General features: G+C 40.6%; 2 protein-coding genes across 2 annotated transcripts; both read left to right on the top strand.

Moving 5' to 3' along the window:
- Positions 1–9,013: 9,013 nt before the first annotated feature.
- LOC307252257 (lysozyme C, milk isozyme-like) lies at positions 9,014–11,127 on the top strand (the record flags this gene model as incomplete). The annotated part of the gene is made up of 4 exons (XM_080029895.1): positions 9,014–9,179; positions 9,882–10,076; positions 10,353–10,416; positions 11,028–11,127. The coding sequence occupies 4 exons, from the start codon at positions 9,014–9,016 to the stop codon at positions 11,125–11,127; spliced, it is 525 nt and encodes a 174-aa protein (XP_079886021.1).
- Positions 11,128–15,004: 3,877 nt separating this feature from the next.
- Positions 15,005–17,635, top strand: smim28 (small integral membrane protein 28; the record flags this gene model as incomplete). The annotated part of the gene is made up of 2 exons (XM_080029995.1): positions 15,005–15,103; positions 17,222–17,635. The coding sequence occupies 2 exons, from the start codon at positions 15,005–15,007 to the stop codon at positions 17,633–17,635; spliced, it is 513 nt and encodes a 170-aa protein (XP_079886121.1).
- Between the last annotated feature and the right edge of the window lie 1,000 nt (positions 17,636–18,635).

The following is an 18,635-nucleotide window of genomic DNA, read 5'->3' as shown; positions in this document are numbered from 1 at the left end:
TAATTTTATAACACACATCTAACCAACACACCTGTGTGTTTGTGTATGTGTGTGAGTGTGTGTGTGTGTGTATTTACAACATGTATGACACAACTTTATTTCAAACTGACATACATAAAAAACAAAATTCACAAGTATATTATAGCCTACTGTCAGTAGGCTATAATATACAGTTGTTGTTTCTTGTGCTTTTTCAAATAATTGTTTGTGTGAAACTGTTTTGATGCAAGAACACCCATTTTTCAAAGAAATTGAATCGTTTTTAGGGAAAGTTGCTTTTGCTTTTGAGGTTGGTGTGTGGAGTTCCTGAAAGACAACCAAATGTTTCAGAGAAATAGCCGAAGCGATCAGAAAAAAATGTTAATCTGGTGAACTCAACTGACCACTACACCACAAACACCCCTGTTTTTTTGTTGTTTGTTGTCAGTTTTTGATGCATGCTCTGTCAGTGTGTTCTCAGAATCAGGCGCATGTTTTGTCACTGGTATTTGAGGCATGTGAGAGGAAGGTGTTTACGAGACAACCAGGGAAAGTAGCCAAGTGCAGACAACAGGAACATTTTAGTTATTTAAATGGTAAAAAGATTATACATAAGATATAGAATGTGTCACTTGAAACGGGATATTAGAGTGTTGCGTCTAACCTAGCCTGTGTGTTAAGTTTTGACACATTGGCACAATTCTTGTGTGTAAAGATCCTAAAAACAACTATGAAAACAGTACCAGGAAACAAACCAGGAATGCCAGTGTGGTATATGTAGCCAAGACAGATTAGACTATAAATTGAGAGAAGGACATGTCAGTGACGAGAATGAAATGCCAGTGAGGAGTCGGGTGGGGCAGTACGGCTGATCATAGAGATGCTGGGGGAACAGGTGTGGAGATGGGCGGATGTTTCTGGTAAAAATAATAAAATAATAAAATAGCTCCAGCCTTGACTGACAGCATGGTATTTCCTTTAGCATTAAAACTTGGTGAAAGATTAATGAGCCAAATGGCGGAAGGGATCAGAACAACTAGTTTGTCTGTTTTTTTTTTTTTTTTTTTTTTTTTTTGCTGTGTCACTTGCCAAACACATTTACTGGAACTAAACACACATCATACGTATTTCCAGTAAGTCTGATCCAAAAGGTTCATAATTCTAAATAGTCTTGAGTTTCCTGAAAAGTGCCAATTTGTTCTTAGGTTATACATGAACCAAAAAAATACATTTTCAATAAAAAAATTAAAAAATAAACATTAAAAACAATAACCAAATATTTTCACAGATGAACTGACAATGCAGCAATGGTCAAATAAAAATTAATTCCTTTCCTTATATGGCCCAGAAATGTCGGTAGTTTCAGTACTTAACCACACAAAAAAAAGGCTGAAAAAAAGTGATTTACTTGAACCACTATGCCAATATGAATGTAGTTGAACTTCGAGCATCTTCTGCAAAAATGTCAAACTACTGTTTTGAGTTCTGAGCTACGCAACACCGGTCTCAAGTTTCTAAAAAGATTATATCACAAGTAAAAATAACTTTCAAGAAGAACGACATTCTCCAAAAATGTTCCCAACGAGTCTCTTTATGAAGTGTTGAAAGGCAGAAACAAAAGGTCTTCAGTGGGGTTTTATTCTATCTATAACTACTTAGAATAGAATAGAATATCTTTATTGTCATTGTAACAGGTACAATGAAATTAAGTGCAGTCCTTGTTAAGTGCAAAAACATTACAAACATCACATTGAGGTAGTACTATGTATCCGTTAATAAATAAATAAAACTAAATTAAAACTATAAAAATAATCAACTACAGGCATTAAAAAGAAACACATAAGACACACCCACACAAACATCCACATTCATAAATGTGCTTACACAAATGTGTCACAACTACGCCCTAGTCTTAGCAACATTTAGTGAGGTTATGGCTGTTGGGTAAAAATAGTTTTTGTAGTCTTTTACCCTTAAGTTTTTACCCCACACACACGCATGTATATACACAATCACACTAACCGTTAAAGCACTTTTAAAACATAAACTACGTCATATCCCAGAGGCAGAGAGAGTAGCTTGAAGTGAGTTATTGAGTTGTAGCCTGTATTTGAGAGGAAATGTCTCAGTTCATGTTAATGTGTCAGAGTCACGGTGAGGTTAATCAGTTAACGTGGCAGTTTTAACCCGTTATCAGCCACATGTTGTGTTTCTGCCCCACTATTCACTGCACTTTAAATGATATTGAAGAGGTGCTGAAAATTTACGCAATAAATAAGCAATTACTCAAAGGACTAAAATAAATTGCCCACTTTCTTAGCCCCCCCCCCCCCTCCCTCCTTCCCTTTAGTAGGGGACAGTCCACCTAAAATATCCATTTCTCCATCACTCAGTGCACTGCTTTCTCACTATTTGTTGGTTATAACTGGCTCCAAATGTTGTCAGCTCATGTTTGGGAAGTTCGACTTTTAGGGATTTGTGCTTGTGTGACGTTTGATTCAATAAAAATTCACCACCAGCTTTATTTGGCTGAGGAAATAAATCACCATCAGTTGAAGATGGAGTCAGAGATTCTGGAGAATGCATGTTGTCAAAATCAGTGAATTTCTCCTCACGATTCGCCACCTGTCCGTACTGTGTGTGTGCTGAAAGAAAATCCAATGTCAACACACAGCCTAGGCTCTGTAAACGGCCTGTGACTAGCTACGGTGGGCCTTTGTGTACAAACCCTCTCTACCTACGTACCAGTTTACAGAGCCTAGTTCATGCACCCGTTTTTTTTCAGTGCACACAGTACAGAGTCAGACAGGTAGCCGTTTGTGACGAGATATTAATTTATTTTGGCAAAATATTTTTTTGACAACAAGCTTTCTCCAGAATCTCTGAATTCACCTTTAGGGTTAGATTAAATCTTCTGAAACAAACATTCACTGTGGGATAATGACCATCGTACCTTGACCATGCATAGCGTGCGAGCAGATTTTAACTTTGACAACATACAAAAACACAATGAAACTGGCTTTAACTCAAATGTACAGTCATGGGTGCGTGCTGGAATGCAGGTAGTATTCTTTTATTTCCTTGTGAACGAAATTTGATGCTTCAATTGTTGGTGTGATAGTGTTAGGAAAGGTGTTTCAAAGCAGTGGTGCGCTACCTGTTGCTAAGGAACCAAGATTAAGGTCACAAGATGATTAACTGTGGGGGAAAAAAAGTATTTCTGTTGCACAATAGAATGACACACATTTTATATATTTTTTTACTTTGTTTTTATAATAATTTTTAGTTTACATCATGACATCCATATAATGTTTTTCCATCACACTTTCAAAATGGAAACAACATAAAGGCATTAAAAGGCAGTTTAGATTTACTTTGATTTCGTGATAAGTAAAGATTAACTGACTCTTTTTGGTATGTATTTCATTTCCTGCAATACGATGAATTATTAGCCGATACTCAAAGATGCCCTAAGGGACTTTCAGTTTGTGTTCATTCTTGCACCCCCTTTGGACAAAAGCGGGAGTGTTTTTACTACGCCAGCTGTTGTTCCTGGTTGAGTGTATACCCATAACAAAGGCATTAAGAAAAACTATATAAAAATAGCATTCTTTGCACTGATGAGACCATCAGTGCATTTGTTTGTATGTATGTGTGTATATGTGTATTGTGTACTCTAAGGTTTATTAGGGGAATAAATGATTTGCTTATTGCCTGCACTGTTTCCTTTAAGGAAGTCATGAGTAATAGCTTTCCCCTCCTCAGCCCTGTCAGACCGGTTAGCTGTCGAATTCTGCACAGTCACGTTGTTCATCTCTTCTAACCGCTAAACACTTAAACTCTTTGTTCCTCATATCAGCTGAGCGATGGCCCCGTTTCACAGAACAACAGGCCCGATTAGGTAACACATACCATACCTTTAGCAGGCGCTGGGACATTCTCACTTCACAAATGAAGACATAATTATCGCCTCTTTGCATGCACACGGTCTCATCTTACAAACTTATAGTGACAGCCCTTACACTCCCACACAGGTATCTTCACTTATATCCCCTGATTATGCCCCAAGACAGGCAGGTAGCTGTGTCCATGTGTGTTGTGGGAATCTAACACCCCTCCGTTTTTAATTTAAATGTTTTTAAGTATGCAGTATGGTGTGATTGGGACATATTTGAACTTGACTCTTCAGCTCGTATGTCCATGGCATTGCTTCAGTGTTGGATCCCTTGGCCATTGTTTAGTAGCTACACCCTCAAACCTCAAACACAAATGAGTCAGTCTTTCGTGACAGCATGTGTACATTTCCTTACATTAACTTGTTGACATGGCATTTTAAGTTGCTGCCCCAGGTTTGTTTTCATCATCCCTGTGTTCCAAATCACAAACTCTTTCTTTTTACTATCCTGCATCCTGCTGCCATCCTGCCACTGGACCAGTGCACCGACCAGAATATAATAAACATGTTCACACACACAACCCATACAGCGAAGCACCATTATTTGAAAGATAACAGAAAAGGAGACAATACAAGAATTGTTTTCTTTGCTTTTTATTTGATTAAATATGTAAGTAATATCAATCACCAGGATTCAAATGACTGAGATACATTTTCAGTTTAACTTCAAGTGAACTGGTGATTCAGGGAGATATTTCACCCAAAAGAAGATCTACGGAGATAACCAGATCACTAAGCTGGGAGCTTTCCGTACTGTCCTTCGAGAACGTCTTCCAAGTCACAGTCGCCGAAGTAGTCAATGGCTTCATGACACAAGTAGGAGGCTCCCAAATACTCAAACTCCCTGTTTAGAGAGAGAGAGAGAGAGAGAGAGAGAGGGGGGGAGAGAGAGAGGGGAAGAGGGAGAGAGAGAGAGGGGAAGAGGGAGAGAGAGAGAGGGGAAGAGGGAGAGAGAGAGAGGGGGAGAGGGAGAGGGAGAGGGAGAGAGAGAAAGAGAAAGAGAAAGAGAAAGAGAAAGAGAGAGAGAAAGAGGGGGAGGGAGTAGGACTGGGAGAGCGAAAAGAGACAAGGTAAGTCCCATTTGGCTCTATTGAAAGGTAAACCTGGCCGGAATCTATGGAGGAACGTACCTGACATAATTAAAAAATAAATAAGATGAAGTGTAACTTTGTTGTACATAAATAAACTTACCACCATGCGCCAGACTTCACAAAGCAGTCAAGGTCATCGTCAATGTTGTCATCAGTGAAGTCTTCAAGGAGAAAAAGAAACGCTTATTAATATGCAAAATATCTAATTTAAATAACTGCCAACAGGATTAACTGTTTTAATTTGGGGGAATACTCACCAATGCAGGTTGCTTCGCATAACTTGTCCAAACCAACACCAGCACCAGTACCCTCAGCATTATCACAGAAGGCATAGTCGGACAGCTGGATGATCCCATAAGTTTTGATGGCCATAAGAGAGAGCAGATCCTTGGCACCTCGTCTCCTCCTCCTCTTCTTAGCAGGGGCTGGGGCCGCTTCAGTTTCTGCTCCAGCAGAGCCCGATTCGGGAGCCTCTGGTTCTGTAGGAGTAGGGGCCTCGGTATTTGTCGCTTCAGAATCTGTGGTTCCGGAGTTGAGCTATCGGTGGAATCTGTTTCGGGGACCTCTTCAGAATCTGTTGCAGGAGTTTCTGCTCCAGGAACTGGCTTTGGTGGCCATCCTAGCACTCTTTCCCAGGCTGGTGCAGCTATGGGGAAGCCGTCCAACTTGACCGCACCAGTGTCGAGATAGGTCAGGCTAACCACCTCACAGACGACTGCAGGAAACCAAGGAGATAGCAAAATAAAAGAGAATTAGATCAATAGAAAAAAGGGTTAGGGTCAATTGGTGAAATGTTATTCCTCAAACACCCTTTTCATTTTCAATGAGGGGCTTTATTTGTAGTAATCGGGTTCTTAGTAGGCCTACAAGTTGGATCCATATTCATGTAGGCTTTAGATTATGAGACAATTGGCACGAACATATCAGAGGTTTCCCATTCCGCCTTAAAGGAGCAAGTCAAATTCTAATCGACTTTTTATTCCAACTCACTTGTTGCCAGGATTTGTTCCTTGTAGGGTGTATATGTCGCGGGCAGGGTGATCGCCTCCTCCAGCTTATTTCTCAGCTCGCATTTGGGGACGATCCGACCCTCGGACAGACTGGGCACCAGAACGGCCACACAGCAACTTCATTTCAACAGTTTCAGTTGGAAAAATGGGAAAATAAGGTAAATTATTAAAAACTTAAAAATACATTTAAAAAAAACGATATCCGCTAAATGGTATAACTGTAAATTGTTCGCATTACTGTAAGTTGGAAATGCACCAAGAACAGGAGGTTATTTAGCTATTTTATTTTATATAACTTTTAATAATAATAGTGTTAAAGTGACGCAATAATGTGTTTGTCCATTTAAGGTTGGAGTCAGTTGGGGGCGCCCTTAGCTCAGTTGGTAGGGAAACCCCCCCCCCCCCCCCCCCCCCCCCCCCCGCCCTCCCCCGGGCCGGGCCCAGCAGCAGACCGGGGTTCGATTCCCGCCCGCGGTCGTGCTCTGCATGTCACTCCCCTCTCTGCCCCATTTCACCTCTGTCTCTCTGCACTATCAATAAAGCATAAAAATGCCCAAAAAAAAAAGGTTGCAGTCAGTAAAAGTAGAGCTGATTTGAAACAGTTTTTCTTACTGGCTGGGTAACTCCACTTACAATAATTCACCATAATAAGTTGACTTATATTCAGTATTAATATTCTGAATCTGTAAATTACTCAGTATCTTAAGCTGTGAAATCAATGTGAGGAAAAGACAATTATTACTCAAGTTCTGTCGTGTGTAGAAAATGAGGAAATCAAGATAAGCCACCATCTGTATCTCTACTTGTGTAAATCGTCTTCATTTTGAACCAAAAGGAATTTTTAAAGGAGTGCACAGTAAATGTTCAGCTCAATTTGCATAAACAGTCCCCTCTAGTGGTGTAACTGATAAATTATTGTCAAATAATTTTAGTGGATTTAAAACTACACAAGTGCATTTCTAGGTTGATTAGAATAGGTACAAAGTTGCATAAAATGGTAACAGTTAGACCACTGCTTAAAAGTATATTTGCAAAAAAAAAACGGTGAACATAATATGGTCGATACCTTGGGTTTTGTTGAAGTAGTTACTTTGATGGTAAAATGTACACACTGTATGATGAATAACTGCCTCTTTGTAAATATATAAAAAAAAATGTTCAGTATTTTAATTTTAGTTAATGATATTTGATTTCTATTTTTTCAGCTTCAGACATGGTGACTAAAAGACAAGTAAAGAAATTGAATATCATTCAAATGTGTCATAAGATAAGATACTTTATTCATCCCAGCAGGGAAATGTAGGTGTTACAGCAGCCAGCATACATACATACACAGAACATTGTTATAAAGTGTTTACCAAAAAACTATTCAATTGAATCACGTTTTATGTTTTTTTCCATTATCCATTCTTATCCCTGCAGTTTGTTTACTGTATTATTTTCACACAGATGAACCATGAATGATGATGACATTCACAGGAGAGTTGCTATTGTGCAACAGACATGTTCTTTGTGCTCCTGTTAATCATCTTGTCAACTTAAAGGTGCACTATGTAACTTTGGGTGTGTCAGAGAAGTGAAACATTTTCTAAGGTACAGTACATTCTTATAACTGAATAAACAAACTTTCCTCATAGGAAAATTGAAACCCTGGAACACTGTTTGAAGTTAGAAAGCTTCCTGAAAAGTTACACTGTTGTAGTTTACAGCAGCAGGGCCCACAGTTTGGTTTACAAACATATTCTAATCTTACGTTTGCTTCCAGGTTCTTCAAAATGATTTAGTTTTAATTTATTATGATAGAATAAATGATAGTAATTATAATGGAGGACATCCCAGATCGTTATCCCACAGTGACTATTCGTCTCAGAAGATTTAGTTGAAGCTTAAAGCTACAGTGCGTAACTTTTTCATATAAATTAATTTTGGTTACAATCAAGCCATCACCAAATGAGCTGATACGGAGTTGATTAATCCCATAAAACTCTCTCTGTATATGTCTCAGTATGGCAGCCTTACCATGTTTTAATGCTAAAATGTGAATGATAAACGAAATGTGTATTGTGTTATTTTTGTCATATGCTCTGTCCGTCTGTCTGGAAAAAGTAAACGTAAAGCTATATTGCGTAACTTCTGTCACTACGCCCATGAGGAACTAAGAGTTAATACAACAATATTGTTGGTGCATCTACATGAGGTAAGCCACCCATTCACACACCGACAGCAGGCTAACTATCGGGGGCAATTTGGGGTTTAGGGTTCAGTGTCTTGCCCAGGGACACTCCGAAATGTGGCGGGGAGGCAGGGGATCGAACCACCGACCCTGCAACCAAGGGGACGACCGCCCTACCTACTTTACCACAGGCAGCTTCCCCAACTTGAGAGGGGATTTTCGAAAAAAGACCAATTTTAATGTGCCTTGTGTAAAGTTGACTAACCAAACTAAACTAACGTTACAACTCATTTGGCAATGGCTTGAATGTAACCAACATTAATTAAATTAAAAAGTTACGCACTACAGCTTTATAGTCTGTTATTCTGCTTGTCTTTTATGTTGCTGTTTTGATACAATTCTTTGTTGGGTTTTGGCTCAACATAATAACTGTCCTCAGGAAGCCCGTGGCCTCGATATGAACACTCTCTCTATTCACCGCTGATGTCATTCGAGCCGCTGGCATCAGAATATGTCCGACGATGACACGAGATAAAGATACACTTTTCAATAGCACGAAGGCGTAACCTGTAAATGAGAAAAGAGACAGACCTGTTTGGAGCTCAGAATCATAAAGCCAAAGCCTGAGATTTCCAGCCCAACATTGTGACCTTCAAGGGTCTTATTTCAGGTCGCCAAGGGAGCGGCCTTTATCCGAGGATGGGACAGAGGAAGCTAGTTGTCTGGGATTCGACACTGGTATAGCCTCTGCAGAAGGTATAAATATCATGTCACGTATGTTTTTCGGAGAGTTGAGAGAGTCAAGATGAAGCTACTGGAGGTGTTTGTCTTGGCAGTGCTGGCCTGTAGTCTGGCTGAAGGGAGAATTGTGCCCAAATGTGAACTGAGGGACCAACTGGTGGAGATGATTGGAGCGCTGCCGCAGGAGGTGAAGGAGAAAGGACTGACTGCGGAGTATTTAGTGGCCCCCGGTAAGTACTGGTTCTGACTTTGACTTTAGAATCATTAAAGCCACACACACACACACACACACACACACACACACACACACGCACACACACACACACACACACACACACACACACACACACACAGACACACACACACACACACACACACACATCAAAATATGCGTCCCGGTCAGTCAGGAAAGGTGTGCTACTCTATGTCTTTTCTTAGAATTTTGCTCGTTCATTTTTGTCAAAAAACGTTAAAACTTTTCAATGAGAAAATTATGGGAAACTGAAAATGGAGTTTTGAAATTGAAATCACTGAATTAAAGAAGGAAATAGAGACAAGATGAGTGTGTAATCCTATAAAGTTCTGATATTATTTGGGCAAAAATCCAATTCAGAAAAAAAAAAATACATAGAACAATACATAGAAATGTTGGAACTGAGTAATTTTTTTTTCCTATTTGAAGAAGCTTCAGTCTCTAAACTAATGATAATATAATAAAAGGCTATACCGTCAAAAAAAAATTCAATTCAAAAGCCCATTAGTAAAAGACTTAAACCAACAGTGCATAGTTGCATGCTTAAAGTATAAATCATCTTCTTTGGATGATGAATATTGACCATGTTGACTTTTGAATTGGCCAAGTTAGTTGGTGGCTAAAAGAAAAAGTGTGCTATTTAGAGATGATTTGTCTATTTTTCCCACCCTTCCTTTAGCCGTCTGTCACGTGGAGCTGGTGTCTGGTTTCAACACCACTGCGCTGAACGAGATGAATCCTGATGATAAGAGAAAGGGGAATGGGGCGGCCAGCGAGGTCTGGATGCTCTATGGTCTGTTCCAACTCAGCAACCACCTGGTCTGCAGCGACGGCTCCACTCCTTCTCCCAACATCTGTGGCCTGGACTGCACAGGTGAGGTTCAGATAGGGTGGGTGGTAGGATAGCCTAGAGCAATGGTCTTCAACTGGGGGTCCGGAAGTTACTTTAGGGGGACCCCCCCAACATGACTTTTTTCACCCAAAAGATTTTTGATTGAGCTATTCCTGCTGGTTGTGCTTGACACTTTGAGATTCAAGACTTGCAGATAGAGTCTCAAATGAGCCCAAAGTGGGTCAAACAGGAGCAAAAACAAACGGCCACAAATGTTGTAGAGACGGTGTTAAACCATCATATTTGTTTTATTTACAGACCTGATCGACGACAACCCAAGTGATGACATCGCCTGTGTGTTGAAGATCTTCACCGAAATTGTGTAAGTTAAATTTCCTGACTGTGGACAGACATTTGGACCACAACTGTGTTTACTTATTGCATATCTTTCAATATAATAAAATATTCCTCTCAAAGGGTGGGGTCATTTTATGGTTACATACAGTATATGACACAAATCTGTGTGAGATATGTATGCACAGCTGAGTAAGGGTGTGTGTGTGTGTGTGTGTGTGTGTGCGTGTGTGTGCGTGCGTGTGTGTGTGTGTGTGTGTGTGTGTCTGTGTGTGTGTGTGTGTGTGTGTGTGTGTGTGTGTGTGTGTGCGTGTGTGTGTGTGTGTGTGTATTATCTATGTTTTGTAGTAAGGTAATAAAGACTGAATTGCCCCCAAAAAATCTGTAATTAATGTTTTTCAAATCTGACTATTTTCACAGTAAACATGGTTTCTGGGCGGACCACTTGAAGGAGTTACGGAGAATGTAAGTTATTATCTTCTTCTGTTTTTGGTGTAGTCTTCACATTGCAATTAATACTATTACTATGATTTTTCCCTCGAAAATGCAAAAAATAAACAAAGTGAAGTCAGTTTACCTACGTTTGAAAACAACATTTGAATGCCTCACCCAATGTTGATATCTTCTCGTTATCTGCAGGGTCACGCTCATCTACCAGGAGGACTGCAACCATAAAGCTGCCTCTACGTACTTTGCTGAGTGCAATAGGCACATACCTAAAATGACTTTAATGCCATAAGGATCAACCTTCTCTCAGATGAGTTGTCAGTGATTTATGACAATAAAGAAATACAGCATGATAACCTTGTAGTTTTTGTGTCGTTAATCCAAAAGGGTAAATATACTCTGACAGAGTTGAGGAAAAGAAGGAGAAATTTCCTTCAAAATGCAGAGATGAATAATGCAGAGATGAATAAAGAGGTTGGAACGTTAAACGGTCCATATATATCCATATTATTTTGTTTTTATTTATGCCTCAGCTGCACATCTAAATACATGACTTTACTGTGTGATTGAGTCACCAGCACCAAGACTCCTTTATTTAAAGTCACAGATGTAAACTTGTGCCTAATTTTATAATTTATAAGATAAGAAATCGATTCTCTCTATAGCGTTATTCATATTTTATTTGGATCTTCCTTGGAACATAGAGCGACAATTTATTAAAAAACTTTCTTCAAAAATAAAGGCGAGACACGGTATGCAAAAACACCGTCAAGAACTGGTCAATTTCAGATTATTGGCTATTTTGCTTCTATAACATGTCTAATTTGATCGACTTTTACAAGTTTTAAGATAACTTAATGGCAACATAGGCTGAATTTCTATAATTATCTTAAAACACTACACAGCATATATACAGTGCTTTTATAAACGTGTTAAAGACCATATTTCTGTTTTATACGGTGTGGTGTTGTTGTTGTTATTTTCACTCATCACCACTAGAGGTCAGACTTTACTCCTTTTCACTGCACTCATCAGACTATCGTTGTCTCTCTCCCACATGATTTGTAACCCATCCACACAGTTTTTTTATTCATATATTTATATGTATATACAAAAGTTCAATCAAACTGTCTTGACAGCTATTGGATCGATATACATGAAAACTGGTACTGACATTATATTCCACTAGGAAGAATTGTAATAATTCTGGTTGGACGGACGGACAGACAGACAGACAGACAGACAGACAGACAGACAGACAGACAGATAGACATATTGTGATTTCAGTCAGAGCTTCTGTCGTGACACAGCGTTTTCATCACACTGAGCCAACAGCGTGAAAGGCAAAGCCTCTTATCAGATAACAGCTGCAGTCTTTTAATGATAGACAGTGTTTTCCCACCAAAACCAACAAAACGTGGTCTGCAGGACAGTATACTTATACATGTGTACAAACATCTACATATGTACTTGAACTCATCAGAGGGAAAATATTATAATCGGTAGTTTTTTTTTAAGAATAGCCTTCTCTTCCAGCTCCTTTCAGCTACTTTATATACAGTTAGCTGGTTTGGGGGGGAGGGGGTTCAACCTAGAGGTCGGGGCCCTGCAACAGGTCACCAGATAAGTCTGGGGGGTTGTCAGATGATTGATGGGAAAAGAGAGAAGAGAATTACAGTTTTTCTTTATTGCTTAAACACACCTAAAGGAACTGGATTTCTCACTCCACCTATACAAGATGACACTTCTCTGCTGCTTTTTGCACAAATGTCTTCAGGCAATTGTGAAAAGCTGTAACTACAGGAGGATGACAGTACTGCAGTACTTTTATTGCAATACTTTACTGGAGTATTCAGGGCTCTTTAATGCAACAATGTAGGTACATTTAGCTGATAAGACGTCTGTGCTCTTATTGAAATACCATTTTGAATGATGTTCTTTTACTCTTTGACTGGTGCCTTGTACTCGCAGTGCTGCTAAAATACAACCAGTAGCAGTTGGTGACGTGCAGAATTAGAATAATGTGGTGTCATCCAGGGCAGTGGGATTACCACAGCAGCCCCATAATGAGTGGTCTGACTGGGCCCTCCTCTCCAGCGCTGCATGCTCAGACCGCGGCTCTCTGCTCTCAGCTCGCCACGTGAGGCCTGATCACAGCCCGTCTGCACGCCGGCACCAGTAATCCTCCAGGAACAAATCTCCTCCTCTGGCCCTGGAGCCTCATGCCAGCGCTGCCAGACAGATGTTGAATCTCACAGCTGAATTATAGACATGTTGTTTTTGATCAGTAATATATCGGCTTCTCATATGGACATCCTTCAAAATCACCATCTAAACCGTTTCTTTTTTTTTTCACTGATCTGTGTAGTTTATTTTCTACATCCCAGTTCCCCAACCAAACATCTGTAAGGTTTCTCCCCTCATATTCATCCATGGATGTACCTGTGCACTTCTAATGTTGTTGAATGCTGTCTGTCAGAATCAGAATCAGAATCAGAAAAAAAAATATTTATCCCAAGAAGGGCAATTTAGTTCACAGTAAAACATAATTTAAATAAATACTAGGCCTGAGGAAGAAAATAACATAAATCAACAGCAGTCCAACACACAAATTAACTCACATTCATTTCCACCTGTCAGTATCAACCACCCAGCTACACTGGTGTGCTCTCCACCTACTCCTGACTCTTGTGATCATTCAGTAACCTGATGGTTGCAGGGATACAAGAGTGTGAGTACCTCACTGTTCTTGCCCTGATTGAATGATAGCGCCGCCCTGAGGTCAATAGTGTGAATTCCTCACTGAGGACATGGTCATGCTGACTGATAATGCATGTGTGTTTGTGTGTGTGTGTGTGTGTGTGTGTGTGTGTGTGTGTGTGTGTGTGTGTGTGTGTGTGTGTGTGTGTGTGTGTGTGTGTGTGGGTGTGTGTGTGTGTGTGTGTGTGTGTGTGTGTGTCTGCAGTGGTGTCGAGGGTGTCACGTTCATCCTCATCATTATCGTTTAGCAACAGAAGTCAGAACTCAATGACTTCTTTAAATCTCTGGATTGAAGCGTGTTGAGGATTTGAGATTTTCTACATGATTCGTATTCATCTGTTTAGTGAGAAACGGCCTCCATCAGGTCTGTGTAGCTTATGGGTGACGGCTGGCTTTAAACAGGATGCTCTCATATGATCCTGGTGTCACTGAAAAATAATAAAATAATATTATTAACACTGAAGGAATTAGGTCAAACTGAAGAACGGGGCTTTAGTTTATTTCGGGCGACAAAGGCACTAAGATATTCGGATACTAAGATAGTTGGAAATTCATGTAATATTAAATACATTGGAGTGACCAGAAACAGGTCATCACAAACAGCTAAGACCTGACCTGTTTCCATACAGCAAAACGTGCAGATAAATCCCGTGCATAATCCATTCTATAGATTTTTAATAAAATAGAAAAAATTAAAAAAACTTGTCAAGGTATCTTTCTCTCTCATGCAATATTTCAATGAGGATTAATGGAACTATAGGTTTCACACTCACGTGCTGCTGCTGTGTACGGTTGATAAACACACACAAACACACACACACGCGCGCGCACACACACACACACACACACACACACACACACACACACACCATAACATATAGAATAGTAGAACAATTTTCTTCCTAAGTAGACCTACTTAACCCACATTTTACTCATTATGCTCACACACTTATTATTTTTGATGCAGGACTTTGACTTGGAACAGTGTTTCAAATCTGTTGATTTAGCATTCTTATGTAGGTTAATGGATCTGAATACTTTCTCCATCCCTGGTAGTCATGCCAACACACGCACACACAGGCACACACACACACACACACACACATACACACCCATGGATTCTCTATGATAAAGGGCAACTGCAATGCTCTAAATCCCATCATTGGCCTGAATCCTGTTGCATGTGTCGGCATGTGAGCTACTGCTTATCTCGCTGCCCCTCCCATATCCCACCTCAACTCCCCAAACCCTCCCCCCCCCCCCCTACCCAGCCACTATCCCATCCCTGATTTTCTGCTCTAGTTACTCTGCTGGACAACAATAACAACAACAACTGAATACTTTGGTTGATCAAAATCTTTTTACTGCACAAACACATATTTCTCCATAACGACCATCACCTTAGCAACATGCGCGCGCTTCTGGAGAGCAGTTGGATGCGGTTCGGACCGGCCGGCCGAGGCTCGTATGACTGGGTGACGGGATCTCCTCCGACGCAGGACAAACAGGTGAGTAGAGATTACTAATGTGCAGTGGGATATGTGCCTTGTATTGGGGGGGCTGTGTATTGGTAATTTGATCAACTTGAAATGACCAGTGAGTGTCCAGACAGCCCACTATTGCTCGGCACTGATATAAATATTGCATGTTCCAAAAAGTAAAGAAAAAGGTAGCAAATCTCAAGTTCCCATATTAAAGGTGCACTATGTGACTTTGGGTGTGTCAGAGAAGTGAATGTTTTCCATATTCTCATAACTGAATAAACAAACTTTCCTCACAGGACTATCGGATCCCTGAAACAGTATTTGAAGTTAGAAATCTTCCTGAAAAGTTACTGTTTCACTGTTGTTGTTTACAGCAGCAGGGACCACAGTTTTGTTTACAAGCCTAGTCTAGTCGTTTGGTTTCAGGAGCCTCAAAATATGTTTTGTATTGTTTATGACGATAGAATTATTCAATTCTAAGAATTTCATATAGAGAAAATATGTTTTGTAAACTAACTGCAGGCTCTGCAAATATAAACAAATCCCACTCCTCTGAAACTTCATAGTGCACCTTTAACCTCAGACTTTCAGCACTCTGTACTATGACACTCAGACAGATTGAGAATTAGATGCAAGGCTCTGCAGGGCGCTGGGTCATCCAGGCAGCATTTACTAATTGCTAGAAACTGAGGCAGTGGGGGGAATGTAGCAGGGCCACGTGCGACATACACGAACACACACACACACACACACACACACACACACACACACACACACACACACACACACACACACACACACACACACAGCGGGTTAGATCAGGATCAACCCTCTTTTAGGCCTTTCACACCGCCGCAAAATCGGAGCTAGTTCTGGGCTTGTTCGGAGTTAGAGCCAGTGTTTTGGTTTCACACCGCCAGAGAGCCTGCTCCGGGCCGTAAAAACCGGGGGAACTCATACCCCAGGATTGAGCAGGGTTTGATAAGAACTGCTTGCGCGAACGGTTGGGGGAGGGATTATCCTGACCAACCAGAGCAACTCAAACCTCATGCCCGCCATATTTAAAAACACCGCTACTACGAGACGTAAACATAACATAATTACCGAACGTAGCGATCAAATTGACCGGCGAGAATACGCTGTATGGGTCCTGTTTGCTTAAGAAAGCAAAGCGAGAGCCAACAAGTGTAAAAATAAGACGTATTCGCCGCTGTTGTTGTGCTTAAAGCTAGCGGTAGCTTTAGCGTTAGCCACAAGAGCAGCGGGTACACACACGTTTACAGTGACGTCATGACGTTGCTCTCTTGCCGGCTCCATGGCTGTCTCCAGTCGATGTGAAACCAACCGGTTCATAACTGGGATAAGGCTGTAACCAGTTTTGAACTGACCCCAACACCAGCCTGGAACTGACTCTTGGTTCATTTTGGTGTGAAAGGCCTATTTGTCGAGATCAAACACTGACCCCGAGGTTTTTAGAATTTACAGCTTCTGCTCACATGAGACGTCCCTCAATCTGCAACACATTCATTTGAACTGAAAAACAAAATATATTTTATAATATATATACTGTATACAACCCTAACCTTTGGTGCAACCTTTTATATTTATTTTATATATTTTTCAACATCAGTCCTGCGCATACAAACCATAATCATCTTTATTTTAAGGATTTTAACCCTTTAAATGCCAGCTGCTTTGCATGATGTCACTATGAAAAAAAACTAAACAAAATGTTAAAAGCAATATACTTGGTGCAAATTTGATTATTTGAGGGGGATTATAAGAGAGTGGTTAATGTCTGCATTCATTTTTTTTTAATAAAACCTTAGATTTATTTTAAATGTTGCTGATCGTCTGAAGCTCAATGTCCAGGGCCGGATAGAAGTTTTCTGGGGTCCTCCTCAAGGGGCAGAGATTTGCTGTTGGGCCCCTGAGTTCCCATCATTTACAATTCACATATACACAAATATGAAAATAACGACTATAAAACTTTCTTTTAATCCCTCCTGGACACTATATATACCAATATCCACAGCAAAACAAAAGGGGAGCTATATACCAGCAACAGTTTGGACAAAACACAAAGACAAAGATGAAAAATAAATAATGACAACTCTTTCTCTTTCTTTTAAATCCTTCCAGGGCTCCAACTGGAACGAGTTGACCGTTGGCGAGGACCGTAAGTCAGAGCTGGTTGTGTACATCGTCCTCCCGCTCGTCTCTGTCCTGCTACTGGCTCTCCTTATCGGTCTGGTCTACCGCCGGTGTTCCCGCAGCAAACTGAGCCTGGCCGACGTCATCGCGTTGGACCTCGAGCTGGACGCGGAGTTCCTCTCATCTCTGACCCGCAACGCATCGCGACACACCAGTACCAGCTCAGACGGGTCTGACGGGGTGTTTGTGATGGTTTACCTGCCGCCGCCGTACGAGGAAACGCTCACTAAGATCACACGCGCAGCCAGCCTGTCCAGCTCCAGAGATACTGAGTCCATCAAGATAGAAGATCTGGAGGCCAAGCTGTGTCCGGAGATCAAGGCCAGCGGGCGATATGTGTGATGGTGAAGACGAGGCAATAATGTGCTGTGTAAAAAAGACATTGTTACAGTTTTTTATATATATATATCTTTGTTGTTGTCTGTATATTGCACTTAGTTACTAAGGTAAGACGCTGCAGGTGAATGGGGTCCATATTTTGGACTTGTAGCTGAGATATTATCATGAAACTTCCGGCCAGATTTACAATCTTTTTGATAGAGCCCTTTTTTTTCATTTCATAAATGTTATGTACAGGTCTTAAAAATGCCTTTTCGGGAAGCTTTTAAAAACAAATTAGCCAAGTTCTCAAAATTGACCAAAAAGGTTTTTCGCCGGCTGTGTCTCGCCTTGATAACCATCACGTATTATGCCGTCTCTTTTAGCTCATATAGTTTTGGTTGTATGGAACACTTCTTGTCTGGTTCTGCCTCAGCACAACTCTCATCAACACAACCCACATTTCCTACAACAGCTATTTAAATTTTTCTTTTTAAGTTCTTATAAACCCATCGTACACAACTTACCCAGCACTGAACAGCAGACAGACACAGTAAGAGACTAAAGCTGGTGAAGGAAGAGATGCATCTTGCACATGAAGAGCCAAAAACCAGAGTAAACGTTGGACTTTGGACATGAACTCCCAGTGGGATGATGATGTTACTCTGTGTTTACAGGCAATTGCTTGTGTGTGTGTGTGTGTGTGTGTGTGTGTGTTATCTTCTGCCCTCTAGTGTCCAAACACCAATACACACAACTTTAAAGGAGTCGTACTGTGTGTAGCATTTTACCATTAATCAATAAATAAAGACGGTTAACAACATTACCGGTATTTAGCCTTTTTTGGTTTCAGATGGATCTATCTGTCTGTCTGTCTGTCTGTCTATCTATCTATCTATCTGTCTATCTGTCTATCTGTCTATCTGTCTGTCTGTCTGTCTGTCTGTCTGTCTGTCTGTCTGTCCGTCCGTCCGTCCGTCCGTCCGTCTATCTATCTATCTATCTATCTATCTATCTATCTATC

The sequence above is a fragment of the Ammodytes marinus genome, assembly GCF_949987685.1.
Source record: "Ammodytes marinus genome assembly, chromosome: 6".
Classification (NCBI taxonomy): domain Eukaryota; kingdom Metazoa; phylum Chordata; class Actinopteri; order Uranoscopiformes; family Ammodytidae; genus Ammodytes; species Ammodytes marinus.
This window is presented reverse-complemented; position numbering and strand designations above follow the sequence as displayed.